This window comes from Nannobrachium achirus (genome assembly GCF_963921795.1).
Source record: "Nannobrachium achirus genome assembly, chromosome: 13".
NCBI lineage: Eukaryota > Metazoa > Chordata > Actinopteri > Myctophiformes > Myctophidae > Nannobrachium > Nannobrachium achirus.
The window spans coordinates 44,947,353-44,970,729 of NC_137833.1; the positions used below are offsets into that span (position 1 = coordinate 44,947,353).

The 23,377-nt window shown below is 47.2% G+C and overlaps 1 protein-coding gene across 1 annotated transcript in view; it reads right to left on the reverse strand.

The window, feature by feature from the left end:
• The window catches only part of slit1a (slit homolog 1a), a gene marked incomplete at both ends in the record, with an annotated part of 69,671 nt that overhangs the window by 15,208 nt on the left and 31,086 nt on the right, over positions 1-23,377 (reverse strand). Inside the window, 11 exons of the mRNA XM_080740767.1 lie at positions 1,507-1,578; positions 7,681-7,752; positions 8,533-8,604; positions 8,935-9,003; positions 10,546-10,629; positions 11,286-11,418; positions 13,314-13,480; positions 14,803-14,946; positions 16,135-16,278; positions 17,704-17,778; positions 19,051-19,195. Of these exons, the coding sequence (XP_080596893.1) occupies positions 1,507-1,578; positions 7,681-7,752; positions 8,533-8,604; positions 8,935-9,003; positions 10,546-10,629; positions 11,286-11,418; positions 13,314-13,480; positions 14,803-14,946; positions 16,135-16,278; positions 17,704-17,778; positions 19,051-19,195 (1,177 nt within the window). The remainder of the gene's footprint in view (positions 1-1,506; positions 1,579-7,680; positions 7,753-8,532; positions 8,605-8,934; positions 9,004-10,545; positions 10,630-11,285; positions 11,419-13,313; positions 13,481-14,802; positions 14,947-16,134; positions 16,279-17,703; positions 17,779-19,050; positions 19,196-23,377) is intronic.

Below are 23,377 nucleotides of genomic sequence, written 5' to 3' on the forward strand. Positions count from 1 at the left end.
CGCATTCACAGAAACGTACAGGCATAAATAAACAAACAGAAACAAGCATAACTGTCCCTCAAACTCCGCAGACCATGGAGAATGTTGGTAAACCTGTAGGGTATGCTCTGTGTGTGTGTGTGTGTGTGCGTGCGTGCGCGCGCATGTGCGTGTGTGCGCTGGAGACGTAACAGAGAGATGAGACAGTGGAGGGGTCTGTGTGTTGCTGCCAACCGCAGGGCTGTGGCCCATTAGGGGAGGGGGCCGGGGCTCATGTGCAGCAGCCCCACCACGAAGCACTACAGACAGGCCACTGTGAGACACACTCCCCAGGCAGCCAGGCCTGGACGGACGGACCCCCTCTGTGACACACATGAGTGTGTGTGTGTGTGTGTGTGTGTGTGTGTGTGTGTGTGTGTGTGTGTGTGTGTGTGTGTGTGTGTGTGTGTGTGTGTGTGTGTGTGGGTGTGTGTGTGTGTGTGCGTGTGTGTGTGTGTGTCATGGTAGTATACAGTATGTGAATGTACTCAACAGACAGACTGGGTGGGTGGTAAGTGCATAGGGTAGGCCTATTACTGTACACAGACTGTGGTTGTTTCTGGGCACATTGTTTTGAGCTGTGGGTGCGTGCGTGTGGGTGCGCACGCGCGTGTAAGTAGATGGGTGGGGGGGGGGGTCTGTAACTCTGAGAGTTAGGGTCAGTGAACACTAGTTGACACCGAGGATTTTACAGTGGAAATTTGGGGTCCCAGTGGTGAAAAACTATACTTAAAAAGTTGCATCAAATTGGGGGTCTGTGTCCTAGTTCACGTCAAGCTGGGGGTCCTTGAAATGAGAAGGTTGGAAGACTGAAACTGAAAATTCTCATTGTCAGGAAGAAACCTTACATGTTTTCTCAGAATCCTGGATAAACAAGATATCTTTCTGTGTGAGTGAGTGTGCAGGGATGTGCAGAGAGGCAAGGGCTGAAATTTCGAAAAGGGCCTTTTGGTGAAAATATTGAAAACAGCCGACCTCCAAGCTCACAACGCGTCGCACTGCGATGCGTTGTGAACTTGGAGGTTGGCTATTTCCGGTGCTTGATACCACACTGAACTAAGTGTAGTGAAGCGCAGGAGCGGGAATCGAACACCACTCTCCCACTCGCCAGTCCGACACCCAAACCACTGTGCCAATAGAGCTGAGCTCGATTGGCAGGGCGTTTGCGGGTCGGTTTATTGGCTGGGGCTACATAAGCATAATCAATTTCTTTCACCATAGTAAAAACTGCATCCATGGTCTGGAGAGGGCACTTTTTACAGACAGATAAAGGGGCTGGGGCTCAAGCCCCCTTTGATGTATATGTGTGCATGTGCCTGTTTGTGCGTGTGTTGGTTTGTGCGTGTGTTGGTTTGTGCGTGTGTTGGTTAGTGCGTGTGTTGGTTTGTGCGTGTGTTGGTTTGTGCGTGTGTTGGTTTGTGCCGTGTGTTGGTTTGTGCATGAGTTGGTTTGTGCGTGTGTTGGTTTGTGCGTGCGGTCGATACTCACAGGTGGGACAACGAGGCCACGTCATTGAAGATACCGTCCGGCAGCTCTGAGATCTCGTTGCCGTGAAGAGACCTTATAAGGAGGGAGGGAGGGAGTGTTCATAAAGAAACAAAAAAGAAGCACATTAATGAAATGATCACATGAACGTGAAAACATAGGTTTTTCAAAGAAAACTCCTAAGATTTGCACACATTTTCAAGATTTTTCAAAAATAGCAGATCTACAACTCGGTGCCGTGCTGTGAGCTTGTATATCTGCTATTTTTCAATAGTTAAAGCACAAAATAACAACAACTGGGTTTTGCGAGTTGTTTTTCGCAGTTCCCCTGGGGCTCTGGTTCCAAGGGGTTCCCGGTAAAATGAGTTAACATAGCGTCACAACTTCATCACTTTAGCAGTATTTTATACTTGGGCCATGTAAAAAATATATACTATACGAGCTTGGAAATGGGATTCCTCCCTGGCAAAAAAAAACATATTTTCAGACGGTGGTCCGCTGCCAAATACATGTCGACGTGGGGGTCCTTCCTTCTTGACACGAAAATGTTTGAGAACCACAGATTCTTTCAGAGCCGTGCGCTAGCTAGCACCGCTTCCTGGGCATGTTGAGTGAGGGAATAAAGACGGCGCACTTCGTTGGTCTGAATGGCTGGCGGGCGGGCGGGCGGGTGGGTGGGTGGGTGGGTGGGTGGCTCGCTTCTCGGGAGCGGAGCCTCCTATAGCTGGCAGAGACGCGAGCCCCATTGAGTCTGGAACGACTGGAGTCGAGTTACTTATATATATAAATATATCGTCGTTGTCGGGTGGAAACCTCGTATCTCCAAGTTTCACATTTGTATGTTCTTCCGCAAAGTAAAGCCCTGCTTCATCATACAAGGCCGTCGCACAAAAGTAGTGAAAACGGCAGATCTACAAGCACACAACGCCTCGCACCGGCTGTTTTCACTAGTTTAAATCATTTTTTTAAATGATAAATGCAAAACGAACTGTTTTGGACATACAGGGTTTTCACCCGACAACGACGATATATATATATATATATATCTGGATGGCAGGGCCAACAAGGGTAGAGGGGAGTGTGGGGGTGCGTTGTAAAGTTGAGCTGACCGCACTGCACACCAGAGAGCCAGGGACATTCCAGGAGTGTGTAGTTAAAAGTACACAGACAGGTATAAGTGGAAGGCATACATGGAAGAGTACATGGATGAATGTTATGGAGCTGTGCACGAACAAAACACTGGAATGCAACATGTATAAAAGGCTGCGCGTGCGTGCGTGCGTGCGTGCATGTGTGTGTGACACTGTGTGTGTGTGTGTGTATGTGTGTGTGTGTGCGTGCGTGCGTGCCCAGGACTGTTCTCTTTGCCAGCTCCCGTTGAGTAGGATGTAGGGTGACAAGCCGCCATGGCTTAATAGCTGGGATGACGGATGGCCGGCGTAATCCGCCAGGCCATTAGCACCTCCTAACCCTCCCGGGGCTGACCGCACCGTCACCGCTAATAGAACCGCCGCACAACCCATCCTCCCAGCGCAGCCTTAAGCGCCGCCGCTGGCCGCCGCGTGACGGATCCACTCTCGGAGGCCGTTACAGGTCCCTTTAATCAACAGAAATTGAGCGACCGGCGGCCGCGTATACAAACAAGACTTGTGAAACCTCACCGGCTGCCTCCACCACCCATCTTTGATGTGTGAATATCGTCAATATATATCGTCACTGTCGGGCAGTAACCTCATATCTCCAAGTTTAAAATTTGTACGTTTTTGTTTTCGTAAAGTAAAGACTAAAAACTACTGAAAATAGCTTGTCTACAAGCACACAACAGCTTGCGGTGCAAGGCGTTGTGTGCTTGTAGATCGCCCCACTTAACTCAGTTAGCGCCGGGCGACTTTACGAGCGACTAGTTCACTATGGCGTTTGGTGCCGAGCGACTCGGAGCGACTTTTATATAAAAGCATTGTTTAAGATTTTAATATGTGTTTATAGACGGAGCGAAATGGTTAGCTTACCTCAGCTAATGTCCACACGTAAACCGTGAAAAAAAAGGATACGATTATGACGTCACCTTTAAACCAGGGCTTCCTGTTGACAACAGGCCTCTGCTAGCGTTAGCCTCAATGCAACCATCCGACCCTCACGTAGCTTCACTAGGTCGGATTTTGATTCTGAAACTTTCTGTGTGGCATCTATATACGTCCCGATGCCCATACCAATGGTGGTTTGAGACGATCAAGCACGAATTGAACAGTATTGAGCTGAAATGGTGACCGGCGGCCCGTCCATGTTAAGTCAATGAGGACCAAGTCAGCGTCTCATCCTGTTATGTGGATTTAAACAGGCTTAACATGGGACCATGTCAGTGTATGGTGTATGGTGGTCTCTAGTGGTCATCTGGTGGTATGGTATGATGAACGTGCATTCGTTAAGGTGGTCTGGTTAAGGTGGTCTGGGGGGATACAAAATAGCTATTTCCTGGCGTTATAAGCGCACATTCATATTCATATTTTGGAAATCTGGCCCTGTATGAGTTAAAGACAGTGTCACACAAAAGCATCAGAAGTAGCAGATGCGTTTCAACCACTTTAACCATTATTTGATGCTTTAACTATAAAAAAAAATTGCAGATATACAAGCTCACTTGTGCGAGCTTGTAGATCTGTTATTTTTGAAAAATCATGAAAATGTGTGCAAATATTTGAACGTATCTTCTTTTTTTTAGGAGCAGGGTTTGGCGGTGGCTGTGGGGAACGGTTTCAGGGCACCGTGTGGTGGGCACGGAGCCAAGCAGCACTGCCAACCTCCCGGGACTTCTCACAGGAGACACAGGAGCCACGGAGTCTCCAGGAAGAAACCTGATCGTCTCTCCTATCGGAGTGCTTGTCTTTATATGCGTATCTCTCTCTCTCTCTCTCTCTCTCTCTCTCTCTCTCTCTCTCTCTCTCTCTCTCTCTCTCTCTCTCTCTCTCTCTCTCTCTCTCTCTCTCTCTCTCCCTCCTTTGTTGACATCTCTCCCTCTCTCCCTCGTTCCCTCTCTTCTGTTTTCTCCAGCCATGTGACACTAATCGTTGTTTAATCATGCCGTGCCCACAGTCGTGTTCTCTCTTTCACCGCTCCGACGCTACTTTCTCTCCCCCCTCCCTCCCCCCCCCCGGCGAGTGCCACGCCCTGGCGTGCCCCGACACTCCCCCCCCCCCCCTCGCACCTAATACCCAGCAGGCCAATTAGCAGCGTATTAATCCGCAGCCCAAACCACAACGATCACTCTCTCTTGCACGCGCCATATCCCCTCTCTCGCACACTCACACACTCACACACACACACACACACACAAGCACCCACGAAACAAATGCACACCATGAACCAAACCACATCCATGCCAGGCCTGTAGACCCCCGGTCCGTTTGAAGCTGGGAGCGTTAATGATTCAACTCCTCTTTACTGCTCTGTAAAGCCAAAGGTGCCACTTTATGAAGGCTTTGGCACCTCGCGGAGTGTGTGCGCGCGCGCGCGTGTGAGTGTGCGTGTGTGATTGTTCGTGCGCGCTGCACGTGCGAGCACCCCTTTGGCACCTCGCTGCGGTTTCTGCCAGGCTTTGAACCCGCCAACGTTGAACTCTGATCCCCCACGCCTTCAAGAATCTTAAAAAAAAAAAAAAAATCCATGAACCGGGGGCTCATTGTCGCGTCGTGTTCTCTCTTCACCCACACCCACCCCCCCAAATTAAAGCAAAAAATAGATTTGGCACCAATTAACATGTTAACGATGGGGGATGATTGATCAGACCAAATAGTAAAAAAACATCAAAGTTTGGACTGGTGCTCCGCTCGCACTTAACACCGCGCGATTGTGTGTGTGTGTGTGTGTGTGTGTGTGTGTGTGTGTGTGTGTGTGCGCGTGCAGTTTTAAGCCAAGTCTGGTGGGATTTGGCTGGCGTTGGAGGTCTAAGCGTGGCGTCTAGCGTGTTTTGCGCGGGGCGGGTTGGGGGGGGGGGGGGGGCGTGCTTAGACTATACGCGCGGCTCTGGCGTTGAGTGATCGAGAGCAGAAACGAAGGCCGTAGCTTCGTTAGGCTAAAGGGATCAAAGCCAGGCGGGAGCAGACTGGCAATGCTGCATCGGCCTAATGACGCCTCCAGCTACACTCTCATTCCCAGGGGCGTCACAAGGCGGGGGGGGAGTGGGACTGAGTTACTAGGGCCCAAGGTGGAGGGGCCCTAGTAACTTTAGCTATTGAAAAATAGCAGATATACAAGCTCACAGCGCGGAACTCGCGAGCTTGTAGATCTGCCATTTTTGAAAAGTCACGAAAATGTGTGCAAATCTTTGAATATATGTATTTTTTTAAGCAAACATTTGTAACTCAAATTTTTGCTTCTGGGGGGGTCCCTGGAACTAAATATTTTGAGATGGGGGTCCGTGGCCAAATACATATCATTTTGGGGGTCCTTGACATGAAAAAGTTTGAGCACCACTGACAAAAATAGCAGATCTACAAGCTCACAGCGCGGCACCGAGTGCCGTGCTGTGAGCTTGTATATCTGCTATTTTTCAATAGTTAACATTCATGGGGGGCCCGCGGTGAATCCTTGTACCCAGGGCCCAGAATTTGGTGTGACGCCCCTGCTCATTCCGCACACTAAAAAGAAAAAAGGGGGCGTGTGTGTGTGCGTGTGTGTGCGTGCGTGTGCGTGCATGTTTTCGGCCTCCTAATGAACAGGGGGCTTTGGTCGATGCCCACCGTTAAAAAAAATAAGAGGAAAAAAAGGGAGGCTTTGTTGTCCACAGTAAAAGAAAAGTATGTCTGGTACAGCGGTGCGCACGGAGGCCTGATGAGGTCTGGTCCCACGCGCACACACGCACACACGGACGCACGCACGCACGCACGCACGCACGCACGCACGCACGCACGCACGCACACCCGACAGGAACAGGGTCAGGAGACGACTAGTCTCTGTCGAGAACAGACTTCTATGCTCCGTATAAAGTGAAAAGGACCGTTTCTTTGACGATGGCTAGCCAGATAGGGAGACAACAGGCATGGAAGCGTGTGCCCAATGGCACAGAAGTACCGCAAATAAATCACACAAATACAGAGCTACATCGCTACATCCCCGCCCGCCAAAAGACACAAGCACGTCGTCTTACAAGCGTGAACCTGGATGGCGGTGCACATGCGTGTGCACGCACACACACAGACACGTACAAACACACGTGCACAGACACACACATGCACATGCACAGGCACACATTTGCCATTTCTTGCCCTCTTTTGATGTTTTTTACTCTAAAGTATGTGTTATAATTAGACAAAAGTTAGCACAAGAATAGAAATGCTTGTTTTGTATGTACACACACAGGCACGCACGCACACACACACACACACACACACAAACACACACTATCGCATGAGAAGCAGTGCTCTTTGGCCTGGCAGCTCCAGCAGAACTGTATGTTCTGTCGTACGTATGTTAGAATGGGAACCGATCCGGGCCGCCGTACGGCTGGACGCGGTGCCAAGGCTCTGCGGTCGTGTGTCCGTCCAGCTCATTTACATTCCACAGCTGCGTTGCCGGGCAGACGGATGTCTGCAGGAGGCCAGGGTCGCTCCCAGGGCTTTAGAGCGACCATGAAGGCAATCATGAATAGCAAAAGTATAGCAGATCCACAAGTGTAAAGTTCAGCAAAAACCCATCCGCTTGAATGGAGCGTTATTCTTTCTCACACCAGCAGGGGGGAAAACAGCGAAACTAGCGGCCATTCGCAGGAACTTGTACTTCCTATATTCCTGTACTTCCTATAAGCACACAACGCCTCGCACCGCGAGGCATTGTGTGCTTGTAGATCTGCTGTTTTCACTACTTTTGTGCGACGGCCTTGTACGATGAAGCAGGGCTTTACTTCGCGAAAGAACATACAAATTTGAAACTTGGAGATACAAGGTTTCCAGCCGGCAACGACGATATATTCATTCCATATCCCCTTACTCTGACCATAACAGATACTGTAAATGCCTAAGCCTAGCTTTATGGAACTGTAGTAAAAAATCTAATTGGGGGACACCAATTTTGTCCCCCAATTATGCATCTTCAATCAACTGGCTTGATGTCAAATATGTTGTTAAAAATGTGGCCACACACAAAAATAAAAAAATTTAAAAAAGGAAAGAAAAAGAAACTTACAAGAGTCGAAGAGAACGCAGTCCACTGAAGGCCAGGCCTGGAATACAACGTAGAGAGTTGTAGCTTAGGATCCTACAAATGAAAGACAATATAACATTACATCAACAAACAATGTTAATTTCGTCGATTACGGCTATGACGGCTCCCTGTTTTCACTGACGAAAACGAAATAAACCTAAACCACGATGACAAAAGGTGGTTGCACACTGCTGCGTTTTTCGTTGCGAAATGCGTTTTTCAGGGCAAGGAGAGAGAGAGAGATATAGAGAGCAAGGGACAGAGTGGTGCGCGAAACTGGCGGCAGTGTACAAACGTGACTGACATAACGTGAGTTTGATTTTTTTATTTGCGTGCTCCGAAATTCACTCAGATATTCTGCCCTAAAAACGCAGCAGTGTGCAAACTTAAAACTGTGACTAAATAGATTGACAATTTTATCGACAAATAGAAATTAGATGCAAATGTTAGGGAAGGACTAGTGGAGAAGAGATCCAGTAGAACTAAGACAAGTCATTTTACACATGGCTGCGCGTGGGCGCCACGCTTCAAAAATAGCCGATCTATGTGACGTATTGTGAACTCGTAGATGGGCTATTTTAGTCACACAACTTATTACAAATCAGGCATTGCAACGTCATCAAGGCCTGCCATTTGTCGACTAAATCAAGTGTAGTTTTAGTTGACTAAAATCTTATATTTAGTCAACTAAAACTGGACTAAAAGTAGGAACTTTCAGATGACTAAGGTATGACTAAAACTAAGTGGAATTTCTTTGAAAACAATATGACGTTTTTAAAAACTAAATCCAAATGAACAGTGTACTAGAGTGTAGATGTTTGGTATGGGTCTTACAGAGTGGTGAGTTGGCTCATGTTGGCAAACGAGGAGTTGGTCAGAGAGTTGATCTTGTTGTTGCTCAGGTCTCTGGAAAGGGAAAAGTCACACGTTGAGATTAGGACAGAATTGGTGTCTGTTTCATTTCTACACTCTCAGAGTTATGGTGGTCTTGAAAAAAAAAGGTTAGAGAATCCTAGTGGACTCCTAATGTGCCATATATAGTGTCGTAGTAAATCAGTGTCAAACATATACTGAAGAGATTCAGTAATTGGGTCTTATTATCAAAATAAGAACATTATGATGGTATTTTAAAACAAAATCTATGATTTGCCACGGACGAGGCCAATTAAGTCTTCATTGACACATTTGTCCGTGTGCGGACATATTGATGACAGACAAACAGACAGACAGACTTACACCAGCTGTAAGTATTTGTATGTAGACAGTTCCTTGGGCACCATGCTGAACTGGTTGCCATCCAGGTACCTGAGGAGAAACATCAACAGCTAGCTTAGCTTAGCATAGGCCATGGGTCTTCAACAGGGGGTCCGGGACCCCTAGGGGGTCCTCAGAGTTACTACAGGGGGTCCTCCAAATCGAATGATAGAAACCTTTTTTCCTCCTTTTTTATATTAACCATATTCTGAAAACTTTAGCCAGAAATAGCAGATCTACAAGCTCACAACGCCTCGCGCTGTGAGGCGTTGTGAGCTTGTAGATCAGCTATTTTCGGCAAAGAACATTGGTGTAGAGGGTAAAAACAGCTGACTAAGTACAGAGTGAAAGGTCAAGTTTATTAAGTATTGACAGTTCAAGTGTTTAAATATCTGAGAACACAAATTTACATGAATCCAAAATACACTGATGATTGTGCTGTCAAACGATGAAACTATATGGAATCTATGATAAGATTATGGGGGTCCCTGCTTCATCTCTCTCTCAACTAAGGGGGTCCTGGGCCTGAAAACGTTGAAGACCCCTGGCATAGGCTATAGCACCATTCTTTCCCCGTTCACGGTCAACTGCCACATTCACTGCCGGAGAGTTTAATTGTCATTATCATCATTCTGTATTTGATGTACCAGTCATCAAATACAGAATAATAATAACAAGTAAGTGGTTGCAGTGTGCTGCTGTGTGTGGCCTCTCCACCTCAGGGCAGAATGTTGCACCCTAGCGACCCTGTGTGACTTGGCCGTTAGCCGCCTCACACCCACCTGAGGGAGTGTGTGTTTGGGCGTGTGTGTGTGTGACTGTGTGTGTGTGCGTGCATGCACGTGTGTGTGTGCTAGGGCATTCACGAATAGTGATTTTTAGTATTCTAATTATTCGACCGCAAAGTATTCGAATAGTCGAATATTCAACAGGACTGGCGAAACTGTCAAATATTATAAATAAGCAAGAGGCGAACATTGTGAAAATAGCAGATCTACATGCTCACAACGAGCATGTAGATCGGCTATTTTCACAATATTTATCTGCAGAACCGAGTCACACACATTAAATGTAATTCCAAGTGCTTGTCAGGGTGGGGGTCCCCAGTTCAAATATGTTTATTTTGGGGGTCACAGGCTAAAAAGGTTTGAGAACCCCTGGTATAGAGCATTAACAAATTCATCCACCAGGGGCATTGACAACTCATTCTTATGACTTCCTATCTAGCCAAGCTTTATAAACTATATATTTTTTAAAGAGAAAAAAATAAAAAATAATAGAAATAAACAAATATTCGACTTCGGTGAACAACGTCGAATAGTGAATTTGATATTCAAATATTCGAATATTTGGTGAATGCCCTAATGTGTGCATGTGCATGCGTGTGTGCGTGTATAGACTGACATCATCAGGTATTGGAATGAGAGAGGCGGGGGGTGGAGAGAAAGGGAGAGGGAGAGAGTGTGTGAGAGAGAAAGGGAGAGGTCACCATCTTGGGGGTTGTTGGTGAGGAGGGGGTAATTTAGGAAAAGGCTGCGGGGGCTTTCTCCTGTTATTGTCGGTGGCTGCACGGTGGGGGTTGGGGGGAGTTACTCGGGGGGGGTCTCTGGGTTCAGGGTAATGATAGGTAAGGACAGGGTGAGGAGGGGAGAGGACACCGGGGTAATGATAGGTAACCTGCACAGGGAGAGGACACTTGGGATAATGACGGAGTAGCAGAGGTCTCCGGATGGACGAGGATGAAAGAGGCACACCTGGTCACACCTGCTGGGACAATGACAGGCTTTGAAGGAGAGAGCGTGCGCGTGTGTGTGTGTGTGTGTGTGTGTGTGTGTGTGTGTGTGTACGCGTGTGTGTGTGTGTGTGTGTGTGTGTGTGTGTGTGTGTGTGTGTGTGCGTGTGTGTACGCGTGCGTGTGTGTGAATCACTTGGAGCGATACAGGAAAGTTCCATACCGGACCCATCCCCCCTCCCCCCTCCCCCCTTTCCATTGAAAGCTGCTCATTAAAACGTGGAGTCGCTCCCCACTGCTCACTGTGGACAGGCTCTTGGCCCTTACGAATGCACGCACGTGCACGTGCACGCATCGTTGGCTTCGAGTGTGAGAGTGACATCAGCGTTAGCCCTGAGGGCTGGTGTCTGTGAGAATAACTGCTAGTTGTTATTGAGTGACTCTCTCCTCTCTCTCTCTCTCTCTCTCTCTCTCCCCCCCCCACCCCAATCATGCAACGCCAGTAACATCTGAAGTCTCAAGGCTGACGAAGACACTCGGGCGTTTCAGTGTTTTCCCGGCGTTCGCTTGTCCCTTTTTGTCCTGTTATTGTGGAACTCACAGTTCTGTGACGTTCCTGGGGATGCCTTTGGGCAGCGTGCGCAGATGCTTGTTGCTGCAGCGCACCACCGTCTCCAGGCAGGTGCACTCGCTGGGACACTGTGGCCTCGGCACGCAGCTCGACTCCTCGTGACCTGGGGACGGGGACAGGGGCAGAGGCAGGGACGGGACAGAAAGAGGAGTCATATAACATTGAAAGACAGACAGTCACAGATAGAACAGAGTACTTTGCATAGGATAACATCAATTACAAAAGCAGAAACATTGGGAGAAAAAAAGGGGCTTGAGACTTGTCTATTTACAAGTCTCGAGTAGCAGCCGCCTGAAGGTGACTTTTCAGACCAATTTTGAAGGAGGCTAGGGATTTGCACTCCTTTAAGGCTTGCGGAAGGGCGTTCCACATGTTGGTGGTATAGCTGGAGAACGAAATAGAGCCTTTTATAGTGTGAAATCTAGCTGCCTCTGGTGTTGTGATCATGGACATCCTTGATCTTTAGGAAGTACGTAGTTTGTCAGGTACATGGGTATCTTTGAGGTGTAGTGTATCTTGTACACCAGGCCAATTGCAAGATGCTGTACTCTGTCAGCTACTTTGAGGAGAAAGGAGGAATGAATGACGAGGGAGAGATAGAGAATGGGAGTGACAAAAGAGAGGGGGGGAAAAAAGCGTTATTGACCCAAGCATGAGGAGACGGAGTCAAAGCCGGGACAGCTCGAAAACAAGCTGACACAATACCCCGAGGTATCGGCGAGGTCCATGAGACTATTAAATATAACTTAGAGAAGAAAGAAGAAAGTGATAAATGTAGAGGGGAGAGAGAGAGAGAGGGAAAATGAAGACGCTAGAGAAGAGAAGCCTCTCTAATGTGATATCGACCGGCAGGGACAGATAGCGGAGTGGAGCCCCCGCGGCCCGAAGACGAGGCTAACATTCATTCTGGAGAGCAAACGGGCTGACTGGTCAATACAGCAAACAGCTCAATAGCTGCACTCGGCGAGCCATCGACCTGCAGCTTAGGAACTGCTGAGTAGCAATCTATTCAGGCAAACACAAGGCCGACACAAAGGCGGTCATTATTTAACATCACTTTGGAGCGCCGCTCGTTAATAATGCATTATTTGAAATGGGTGTTGTGTAAAAAAGAAAAAAAGAAGAAGTCATCGGTCCGGGGACGACTTTGTTTCGCACAAAGGGAGCCCAAACGCAGGGGAGAGCTTTGTCTCCGTTTAGAGACACTTTATTCAAAGGCTGATGAGGTGCCACAGTCTTAAAAAAAAAAAAAGCCTTTCACTTTAAACTGGGGAATTATGCTTACGTGCTGTACTGACATATCTTATATAAAAATCACACCTAGTGTGACGTGAGCGGTGCTACAGTATTTATGAGTTAATTTCTTCAAGCGTCCCGCCGGCCAATCACAGGCGCGTCCTGCGAAGCTTGGCCAATGGGATCTGGGCGTACAACAAACTTTGAGACATTTTTCGTAGCCTGGACATTTTTGGGACGCCAGAGATCTTTTGGGGGACCGGACAAAGCCAGATGTTGGAGCTTAGCTCCTTTTAAGAGCAGGCGGGTGGACTTAGGTGTGAGGGCCACGTAGCCACCCGATCCTCTAGCTCAGTGGCCCTTGAAGGGATTCCAGGAGATTTGGTAACCAAATGGACCCTTATGGAATAGATCTGTAATGAATAGACCCATGCAGGTCCATTTGGTTTAATGTTATGCTCTCAAGAGTTAAATTATCATTAAACATCTGCATTACTTAATTTACAAGAAATCTACACAATTAGAGAATGTAGAAGAATTGTTATTTTGATCAACATTTGCCTGCAAGTCATCTCTCCTAACACATCACTACAGCATGGAATTGTGGACAAAATCGTAACCATAACGAAATGTTACAAGTTCTGGGTCTGAGAGGCTAAAACCACTGCTCTAGCTAGAGATTCAAATTGTGAAAAGAAAATCCTCCCGCACACTGTCTCCAAATGTAATTCAAACGTTTTAATGGGAGATCAGTGGTCTCACCCTCCTCGCAGCGGAAGTCGGGCAGAGCCACGTCCTGCAGAGGGATCTCCTTCAGGAAGGCAGGCCGCTGGCAGCGAGGGTTGCCCGTCACGATCTTCCTGCTCCGCAGCCAGTCTCCCAGCCAGGCCAGACGGCAGTCACAGTTGAAGGAGTTGGCCAGTAGGTTGCTGGTAGAGAGAGAGAGAGAGAGAGAGAGAGAGAGAGAGAGAGAGAGAGAGTGTCTCAAGTGGTTAATTATTACACGACTTAGTCGATTATAAAACATGTTTTTGCATTGATTTGTTGTATATATGGGCATGAAAGGGATTATGTTAGGGATCTCCATATATGGGCATAAAAGGGATTGTATCCCAGATGATGCCCTGTACTTGGGATTTGTTGATGTAAATGTTCACATAGAGTGTAATAATTGGTAAAACAAACTTTTGGCCTATTTGTGGAGATAAGCGACCAACGGTCGCTTATCTCCCGATTAGGGAGTCTTACTGGTGTTGTTATCGATAGCCCAGTGTATCTGAGGAAGGTGTGTGTGTGCGTGTGTTGTGTGTGTGTGTGTGTGTGTTGTGTGTGGTGTGTGTGTGTGTGTGTGTGTGTAATAATAATTATTATACGATTTCGTCAATGTCAATGAGAGAGAGAGAGATAGAGAGAGATAGAGGCGGGGGGTCTTACGGGTAGGCGTAGGCCTGTCACAATTATTACATACCGTATTTTCCGGACTATAAGGCGCACTTAAAAGCCTTTAATTTTCTCAAAAAACTACAGTGCGCCTTATAGTCCAGTGCGCCTTATATATGGATCATTCATTGACATTGACATTCCCTTTAGCACAGCTCCATCTGTTGGATGCATAACGCAACGGTAGCGTCTATTATGTGCGCCTTATAGTCAGGTGCGCCTTATATATGAAAACAGTTTGAAAATAGACCATTCATTGACAGTGCGCCTTATAGTCAGGTGCGCCTTATAGTCCAGAAAATACTGTAATCGTCTAATCGTGATGGTTTTTGTCATAATCGTCAATCGTTTCCACGTTGAAACATTATGTTCATATAGGCCTATTAAAAAAATAGCAGATCTACAAGCGAGCTTGTAGATCGGCTATTTCCACTATCAATTATTATTATTTTTATTTATTTTTATTTGTTTTTGGGCTTTTTTATGCCTTTATTTGATAGGATAGTAGACTGACAGGAAATGGGGAGAGAGATGGGGAATGACATGCTGCAAAGGTCGTCCGGATCGGGAATCGAACCGGCAACGCCAGCAGGCATCATAGCCTAGTATGTGGTATGCGCCTTGACCACCAGGCCAGCGGCGCCCCTATCAATGATTTCTTTAAAGTAAATATACAAATATGTCAGTAATTTCTTTGTCAATGTAGGTTATGTGTCATGTGTAAGAAATGTCATTAAATCGCAATTATTTGAGTGGCAATGAATGTCCAATTGGCCATGTAAAATGTGGTGATGGGGACAGCCCTACTCACAGGGTGGAGAGGGTCTGCAGAGTGTCGAAGGCTCCAGGAGTGATGGTGGTCAGCTGGTTGTCGTACAGAGACAGCAGGCGCACGTTGTGGAGGCCCGTGAAGCTGCTGTTGTGGATGCAGCTGATCTTGTTGTTCCTCAGCATCCTGGAACACACACACAGACCACACAGTTTACAGTTTACAGTTTAGGCACAAAAAAAAAGTCTAAAAACTTTTTTTTTTTTTAATCTAGCTTCATGTGTGGTCATCGAGGGAAGGGGAGTGTTACAGTAAATGGGTTTAGGTGGAGTCTGAAGTGGTGAGTCTTCAGTCCATGGCGGTAGCTAGGGAGTGAGTCTATTGTTCTAAGTGCGACAGGGAGTTTATTCCACAGTTTGGGGGCCAGGAGGGCAAATCGTCCAGGACGAGTGGATTTTTGTCCTGGGGTTTTTTAAGCATGGGTTCTGTCAGCATCCCTGTGTTGGCTGATCTGAGTGAACGGGTGGGGTTGTAGGGGTTGCCACAATAACCACGCTGTCCGGCTGAAGTTGCTCAAATTGTCTGTTGTAATACTAGACCTACGGGGGCCCTCACACGTACATGGGATTTAAGAAACAGACATTATCCTGGTCCTCACGAGAGAACATGTTGTTTTTGAGCGGTGCCTGCCGCTTCAACATTTGACAGTGTGTGTTTGTATTTTTGGGGGGGAGAGCACGGCAACACCAGCTGCAGCCACCCAGCGGTGCTGTTGAGCAGCCTACACCGCTCATGCACACTGGGTGGGATTTTGTATTTCCTACCCCAAACATTTGTCGAGATGTTTTTCAGAAAGAAAGCCTTTTGGGATGAAACTCTCGTTTAAAGTAGATTTGTGAGGAAAACATCTAGGAAAGGATTCAGGTTGGTGCTACCATAAGGTTCGGAGTTATGCCTGGTATATCCTACTCAGTTGCACACGGTTGTCGTGATGTGAGCTTGGAGATTGGCTTTTTTGAGCGGTGCTCCTGGAAGGAGCTAGGCCCCAACGAAGCGTGGCCTACATCTGGCCTACATCTTGGCACAGAGCGCTCAAAAGTTTATTGTACGCCCAGGGTCACATTGGCCAAGCCTCGCGGGACGCTTAATGAAATTAGCTCATAAATAACACAGCAAGATTTTTTTTTGTGATACGAGTTGAAAATGGCATTCCAAAAATTGTCAACCTAAAATGTTGATATATTACTACAAACATATACTGTGTGTGTGTGTGTGTGTGTGTGTGTGTGTGTGTGTGTGTGTGTGTGTGTGTGTGCGTATGTGTGTGTGAGAGAGAGAGAGAGAGAGAGAGAGAGGGAGAGCTCATCAACTCACAGCATACGCAGTCCCTCGAGACCGCGGAACATCCCACTGCGGACCGAGTCGATCTGATTGGCCGTGATGTGGAGCTCAACGACAGACCCCGCCCCTTCGAAGGCCCCATCCTCAATCTCTGTGATCTTGTTGTTGCTAAGGTTACTGGAGAAACCAAAAGGGCAAAAGGTCAGCAGATCCAAATATGAAGGCTTGGAAAGCAGGTCTCGTGAAAATGAGTGGAAATCATAGTCAAAAGTTTGGACAGAGCTTCTCACACACATTGAATGAGAGCTGTGTCCAAACTTTTGACTGGTAGGGTATATTTTTAAAGAACATTTTTAACTCAAGTCTTTGCTTCTGGGGGTCCCTGAAACAAAATATTTTGGGATGGGAGTCCGCAGCCAAATACATATGACTCTGGGGGTGATTTAAAAAAAGTTTGAGAACCACTAATGTAGATGTAGCTTTTCATAAAACTGAAAACTGATTTAGAAGCCATTTATAGAATGGAGTCCTCTGGTCTAAACAAGGACCATTACGCGATCAATACATCAATAACCAGAGGAAGACACGATGCGAAACGTGCTGTTCACTCCAATTATTATGACACTGAATTAAATTAAAATCTGAACACTCCTGGTGAAAACATTTACCCCCCCTTGTTTGCATTTTCTCCAAGTTATTAAAATGTCACGAAACATACATGAAACATTTACAGTATATCTCGAACATTTACATTTTGTTTGTGAATCAATCTCTTCACCAGGGGGACTATGTTCAGCTAGAGTAGACCTTTCAAAAAAAATCAACCCCAAGCTTTTAAATGCAATAAAACGCAACAACGGCACAACTGTGACGAAACAATTCTAATAAAAAATAACCACGCCGTGATATATTTCGCATGTGGGATCATCTTTCTTAAGCAAGTCTCAAGTCAAGTCCCTGCAAGATGATTTTTATACCATACTGAAATGAATCAAGTTGGTTTCCTCGAAAATCAAACAAAACCGCCGTGTGCTTTGGAAGATGGTCAGCAGTAATGTCATGTTAAACCACAAGTGGTCCTCAGACGAGCTAAACACACCAGACCACTGGCACGGGCCTTTGAAACCGATTAAGTGCATTCTGCACCAAATGATGTCTTGTGGGACAGCAGTGGCTTGAGCTTCTCAAACTTTTTCCATGTCAAGGACCTCCAGATTGATATATATATTTGGCCACGGACCCCCATCTGTAAAGATTTGGTGCCAAGTCTGTTTTTGAAAATAGCTGATAGGCCCATTGGGGTTGAAGTGGTTAAACAGATGTTGATGATACAGTATATCAGCACATTTTGCTGGGACCCCTTGGAACCCACTCAAGGACCCCTGGGGGTCCCCACTTTGAGAACCCCTGCATTTTCCCACGGACCACCATAACTCTGAGAGTGTTCCATTTGTACACTCTCAAGAGTTACAGACCTGTAAGGGTCCATTCGGCTCCTTACTATCGATCATTGATCTGGGGACCACCTGGAACCCCCCTCAAGGACCCCTGGAGGTCCCTGGACCCCCAGGGGTGGGAGACATGTGAGTATATTTCCCTTACATCTTCTTCAGCTGAGAGAGGTTCTTGAACACTCCCGTCGCCTCCAGAGTGGTGATGTCATTGTTGTTCAGACGACTGCAGGGAGAAGCAGAACACACGCACGCACGCACACACACACAGACGCACGCACGCACACACACACACACACACACACACACACACACACACACACACACACACACACACACACACACACACACACACACACACACACACACACACACACACACACACACACACTCTCACACACACACACACACACACACACACACACACACACACACACACACACACACGCATTCATTTATCCACTGTAAACCATCCTAAAAATAGACACATAAAAAAAGGTGACAGCCTTGAGCCCGATTTAAACTCTTTACTTTGCCGTGCGATGGCTGTCACATGCTGAAAATAGCAGACCTAAATAGCTATTAGAGCTGACGTTTTCGGCACGCGGCGACACCGTCATGCAAACGCAGCATAAATTAAGCATTAGCCAGTGTTTAAATTGCTTTCAAACCTGGCATGTCTATTTTGGGCATATCATTACTATTACTACATTACTATTTAACTATTTGAATAATGCATATATATAACTATAAACTAGGGAGAGAGGTGCAGGTGCATAATAGAGGTACATTCATATCGTCTCGGTCAGGTGGAACCTTCATACTGTATGTCCAAAACTGTTACTCTTCAGGATTAGTATACTGTAGCATGTAACATGCAGAACTGCTACTTTTGATGCTTTTGTGTGACGCCGTGGTAGGATCAAGTGGGGCATTAGTTGGGGTTAGGGCTAGCTCTCATGACTATACCGGGATTTCTCAGCCCCTACGAGCGCTCAACTTGAGTCAAAATAAACTAAAATACTTCACTACTCACCAAACCAAAGGTAGTTTTGCGTTGTTGAAAGTCTATTCTCCGCGGTGGGAAACCACTCAGCACCCCACCCACTCTGTAAAATACATTATTTTTGTCATGAAATAAAACGCACCCACCTCGAGCCACCCAGTGGCCACCGCAGACACAACGGTTCACAACCCGGAAATAAGCGGCGGTCGTGTTGGATGCGTTTGATTTCATGACCAAAATAATGTATTTTACAGAGTGGGTGGGGTGCTGAGAGGTTTTCCACCGCAGAGAATAGACTTTCAACAACGCAAAACTACCTTTGGTTTGGTGAGTAGTGAAGTAGTTTAGTTTATTTTGACTCAAGTTGAGCGCTCGTAGGGGATGAGAAATCCCGGTCTAGTCGTTTAACGAGCGTCCAGAGCGTCTCTCGACCAGAGCTAGGTTAGGGCTAGGCTTAGGGTTAGGGTGTATATGAGGTCTACTCAGTCTTACAGCTCAGCGGTGGAGGCAGGGATGTGCTCGGGGACCTTGGTGAGCTTCAGGTTGGAGCAGTCGACCACGTTGGACTCGCAGCGGCATTTGGGAGGACACACCGGGTCGTTGTTGCACTCGTTGTTCAGACGGCTGTCCTCCGTACCTGAGAGGAGCAACACAGAGGCAAACCACGCCTGCGTCAGTGTGTTCTGAAATAATATCAGACCTACTGAAGAAGTGAGAAACACCAGAGGGAGCCCCCCAGATTCAGCACAAACATGGGGATGCATTCATTCTACTAGTAAGCCGTCAAAATGTGGAATGCCCTATTGCCCTACCAACACTCCAACCGCCATCAAAAAGTGCGCCATATATTTTACAATAAAGAATTGGGGTCCCTGAGATAAAAATGCCGTTATGGGGGTCCGTAGCCTAAAGCTGTAAATAATATACTTTCACTGCTCCTTCTATTGATGGTTTCTTGTGTAGTATTGTATGTCTTATTGTGTTGTCTCCTTGATGAATTGAATACATACAGGACCAAAATGGAAACAAGCCCTCAGGGCTTTTTGTGTTCTCCTTTTAGCATTATTGTATACCTGTTCCTCTGTACATTTTGCAAGCTGTTAAAGGAGAATTGCGGCCCATTGGTCCAGGTGTTGCTGGACTATAAACTGCTGTTGAAACCCGCTTCTCTCACAGAGTCTCACGGTACTTCCGGGTGGCCGTTCACTTGCATTCAACAATGGAAGTAGATATAAGAGTATTCGCGGCAAATAGCAAAAAAAATTATAATCTTTCGAGCGATAAAAATAAGCCAATCTCTCCAGTCTGAAGCCCTGGTCGGGTAGCACAAGTCGAGCCAAACACACGATGGAGCAGATCCAGAATTGGGATAATATTTTTGCTCCGTGGAAAGCTTGGCGTCCAGCTGTCATCCGCTGGAAGTTCTGGGGGAGCAGTTTGCTCTGCATGGCTGCTATGACCCGAGATGCTCTGTAAACTCAAAGAACATCCTACATCCCACTAGCTAGTCTGGCCTTCATGAACACAACAACCATGGGAGAGGAGAGAGTGAGGGAATAAAGGAGGGAGAGGTGGGGGTGGGGGGTACACGTTATTTCAGACAGGAGAAGGGCTGAAAAGAACACCAGGTCCAACAAAGCAGAAACATAGCTGTAGAAAGGAAGAGAGAGAGAGAGAGGGAGAGAGAGAGAGAGAGAGAGAGGGGGGGGGGGGGGGCAATTGAGATGCCAGGTAGGATTTAAGGAATGCAACTGCAGCGAAGCGGAGCACCCTGGAGAAAAGACGAGAACAAGAAACGCAGAGGAGGAGAGAGAGAGAGAGAGAGAGAGAGAGGTGTTTGAAATGACATGTTGAGAGGAAGAGGAGACAGGTGGAGGCGGAGAGCGAGAGAAAGGGGGGCACGAGGGACACGCAGTAAATGCCAGTGGTGGAAAGTAACTACATTTACTCAAGTGCTGTATATAATTTTGAGGTAGTTTTACTCCACTAGTGGAGTATTTCCAATTTCAAATAGGCCTACCTTTACTTCTACTCCACTACATCTCTGAGGCAGATATTGTACTTTTACTCCACGACAATTATTTGAAAACGTTAGTTAGTAGTTACTTTGCAAATATAAAATGATATTAAGCATTTAGCCCTATTTTATACATTGATCTACAAGCTCACAACAAATCACATCGCGACATGTTGTGAGCTTGTACTTTTGGTACTCCAAGTACATTTTGATGCCAACACTGTTGTACTTTTACTCAGGTAAGTTTTCACACAGGCCTTTTACTTGTAACAGAGTATATCTACATGGCGGTATTGGCAGTATATATCTACATGGCAGTATTAAAAAAATGCCAGTACTTTTTCCAAGTGCCCGCAAAGAGAGGAGGGGATGAGAGGAGGAGACAGGTGACAGAAGGAGAGAGCGGGGGGAAGCGGAGTGTTACACTAGACTAGAAGAAGGAACGTGTATCCTGCTCCCGTCACAGAGGCGCGAGAAGGAGATGGGGGGGGGGGGGGGGGGGGGGGAGAGAGAGAGAGAGAGAGAGAGAGAGAGAGAGAGAGAGAACGGGACAGAGCGACCTCCTCCGTCTATGAATAGACCTGACGTGAGGAGAGAGGACCCCGCCGCTTACATCATCGCTGCTCAATAATGTATGGAGAGGCTCCGGGAGCCACTTAACCAGCAGGCCGCACAATCTGCCGCGCACATTTAACTCTGGACTCGTAGCAAATGGAACCAAAAGGGTTCCATTTGCACATGCTCAGAGTTACGGGTGCGTTTTTTTTGGTTCCGCTTAGAACTCGCGTGGAACTCCCGTTCTCTCTCGGGACGGTTCGGACAGGCCCTCGACCAATGACACGATGCCTCGATCTTGCCATGGTCTTAAAGGACAACTTTAGTTTTTGATAGGGTTCATATTTTAGATTGTAATTAGAGAAAAGAAAAGATGAGTGTTAAAATGTTTTAATTTACTGCTTTCTATCGTTTAGCCATTTTAGTATTTTGATTTCAGTGGTTGGGGGCATGCATACAAGTGGCTAAATATGTATTGTTAGACACAATAAGCTGACAATTTCTTTGTTACTATTTACACTAGCCCCCATAAGTCATATCTGCCCATGGAAGATTGCGGTGCATCTTGGGAATGGGCTTATAATGTCACTAAAATCACTTAAACGATAGAAAGAAGTAAATGAAAACATTTTAACACTCATCTTTTCTTTTCTCTAATGAATAAAATATGAACCCTTGTTGTAAAAAAAAACTAAGTTTTGTCCTTTAATCTGTTGGGGCGCTAACAAGCACACAGTCCCGATTCTAAAGTAAAACCCCTATGTTCAGGTCAAAACAAAACATCACTATCTGCCTGCTCATTGAAAGAGAGTACCATGCATGCTTGCACGGAAATAACTTCCTGTTGTTCACCAAGCGAAGGAAGTAACCTCCCCCAGCGCTGTCGCTGATGTGTCACTGGAGCAGCTATCGCGGAGGCTGCCGACAGACACAGTAATGGCCGTGGTCATTAGGGAACTCTCCTCCGCCGGGGGGGGGGGGGGGGGGCCCAGACGGCGGGAAGCGGCAGGAAGCAATGAAAGTACGACAAGGCGGCGCGCTTTGATCCCCGAGACGCCGAAGAACCCCCGGTGGCTTCCTGCCTGAGTCATCGCCACTCGCACCGCTGACCTACCGGCGTTGACAGCAACGACGGTATTGTAGCCGTCTGACGGGGGTGGGGAGGAGAGGAGAGGAGAGGAGAGGAGAGGAGAGGAGAGGAGCAGGACGTTCCTGTTTTTCCTCTCGGAGGCCCAGGGTGACTCATTGCTGGAGTTGGGAGAGTTTCTCGTGATGCTCCTGCAGCCAAGAGCCTCATTATCAACGTACTAAAAAACATGGAATTCCTGCTCTGTCAGTGGGAACATGCACCGTGTGTGTACGCGCGTTACCGTGTGTGTGTGTGTGTGTGTGTGTGTGTGTGTGTGTGTGTGTGTGTGTGTGTGTGTGCGTGCGTGTGAGCATGTGTGTGTGTACTGTGTATGCGTGTGCATGTTTGTGACGTGTGTTGGCTTTTATCGCTATCGTTCCGGGAGGGTGTATTTTTCATTAATCACGTTTGACTTTGATCTTTTCCCTCTGCTTACATAGCGCTTCCATTTGTTCTCCGAGGAGCCGGGGCTGGTGCTTTATCTAAGCTTCGCTTTCACACACACGCACGCACGCACGCACGCACGCACGCACGCACGCACGCACGCACGCACGCACGCACGCACGCACGCACGCACGCACGCACGCACGCACGCACACACACACACACACACACACACACACACACACACACACACACACACACACACACACACACACACACACACACACACACACACACACACAGTGTCCCTCTTAGGTGTTTTCTTGGAAGTGGTCTTGTCGAGGGGTCCGGGAACATCCGCTGATAGGAATCTCGGATCCTCTCTGGTAGGTTTTATTTTCCTTAGCTTTGCAGACACTTTCTCTCTCTTTATGTCTCACTGTCTGTCTCTCTCTCTCTCTCTCTCTCTCTCCCTCCCACTGTCTCTCTCTCTCTCTCTCTCTCATGTCCCTGTTGGTGAGTGTGCTCCTGCCAAAGCAAAGAGGGACTTCCTTTGGGCTCTTTCGACTGAACCCATTAGATAAACAGAACCGAGGAATGGGATACACACTCACACACACGCACGCACGCACGCACGCACGCGCGCGCGCACAAGTACAAGCGCACACACACACACCCACATGCACTAAATCGTAGACTGAGGTAACACACTGTAGGGCTGCGGGAACATAGGT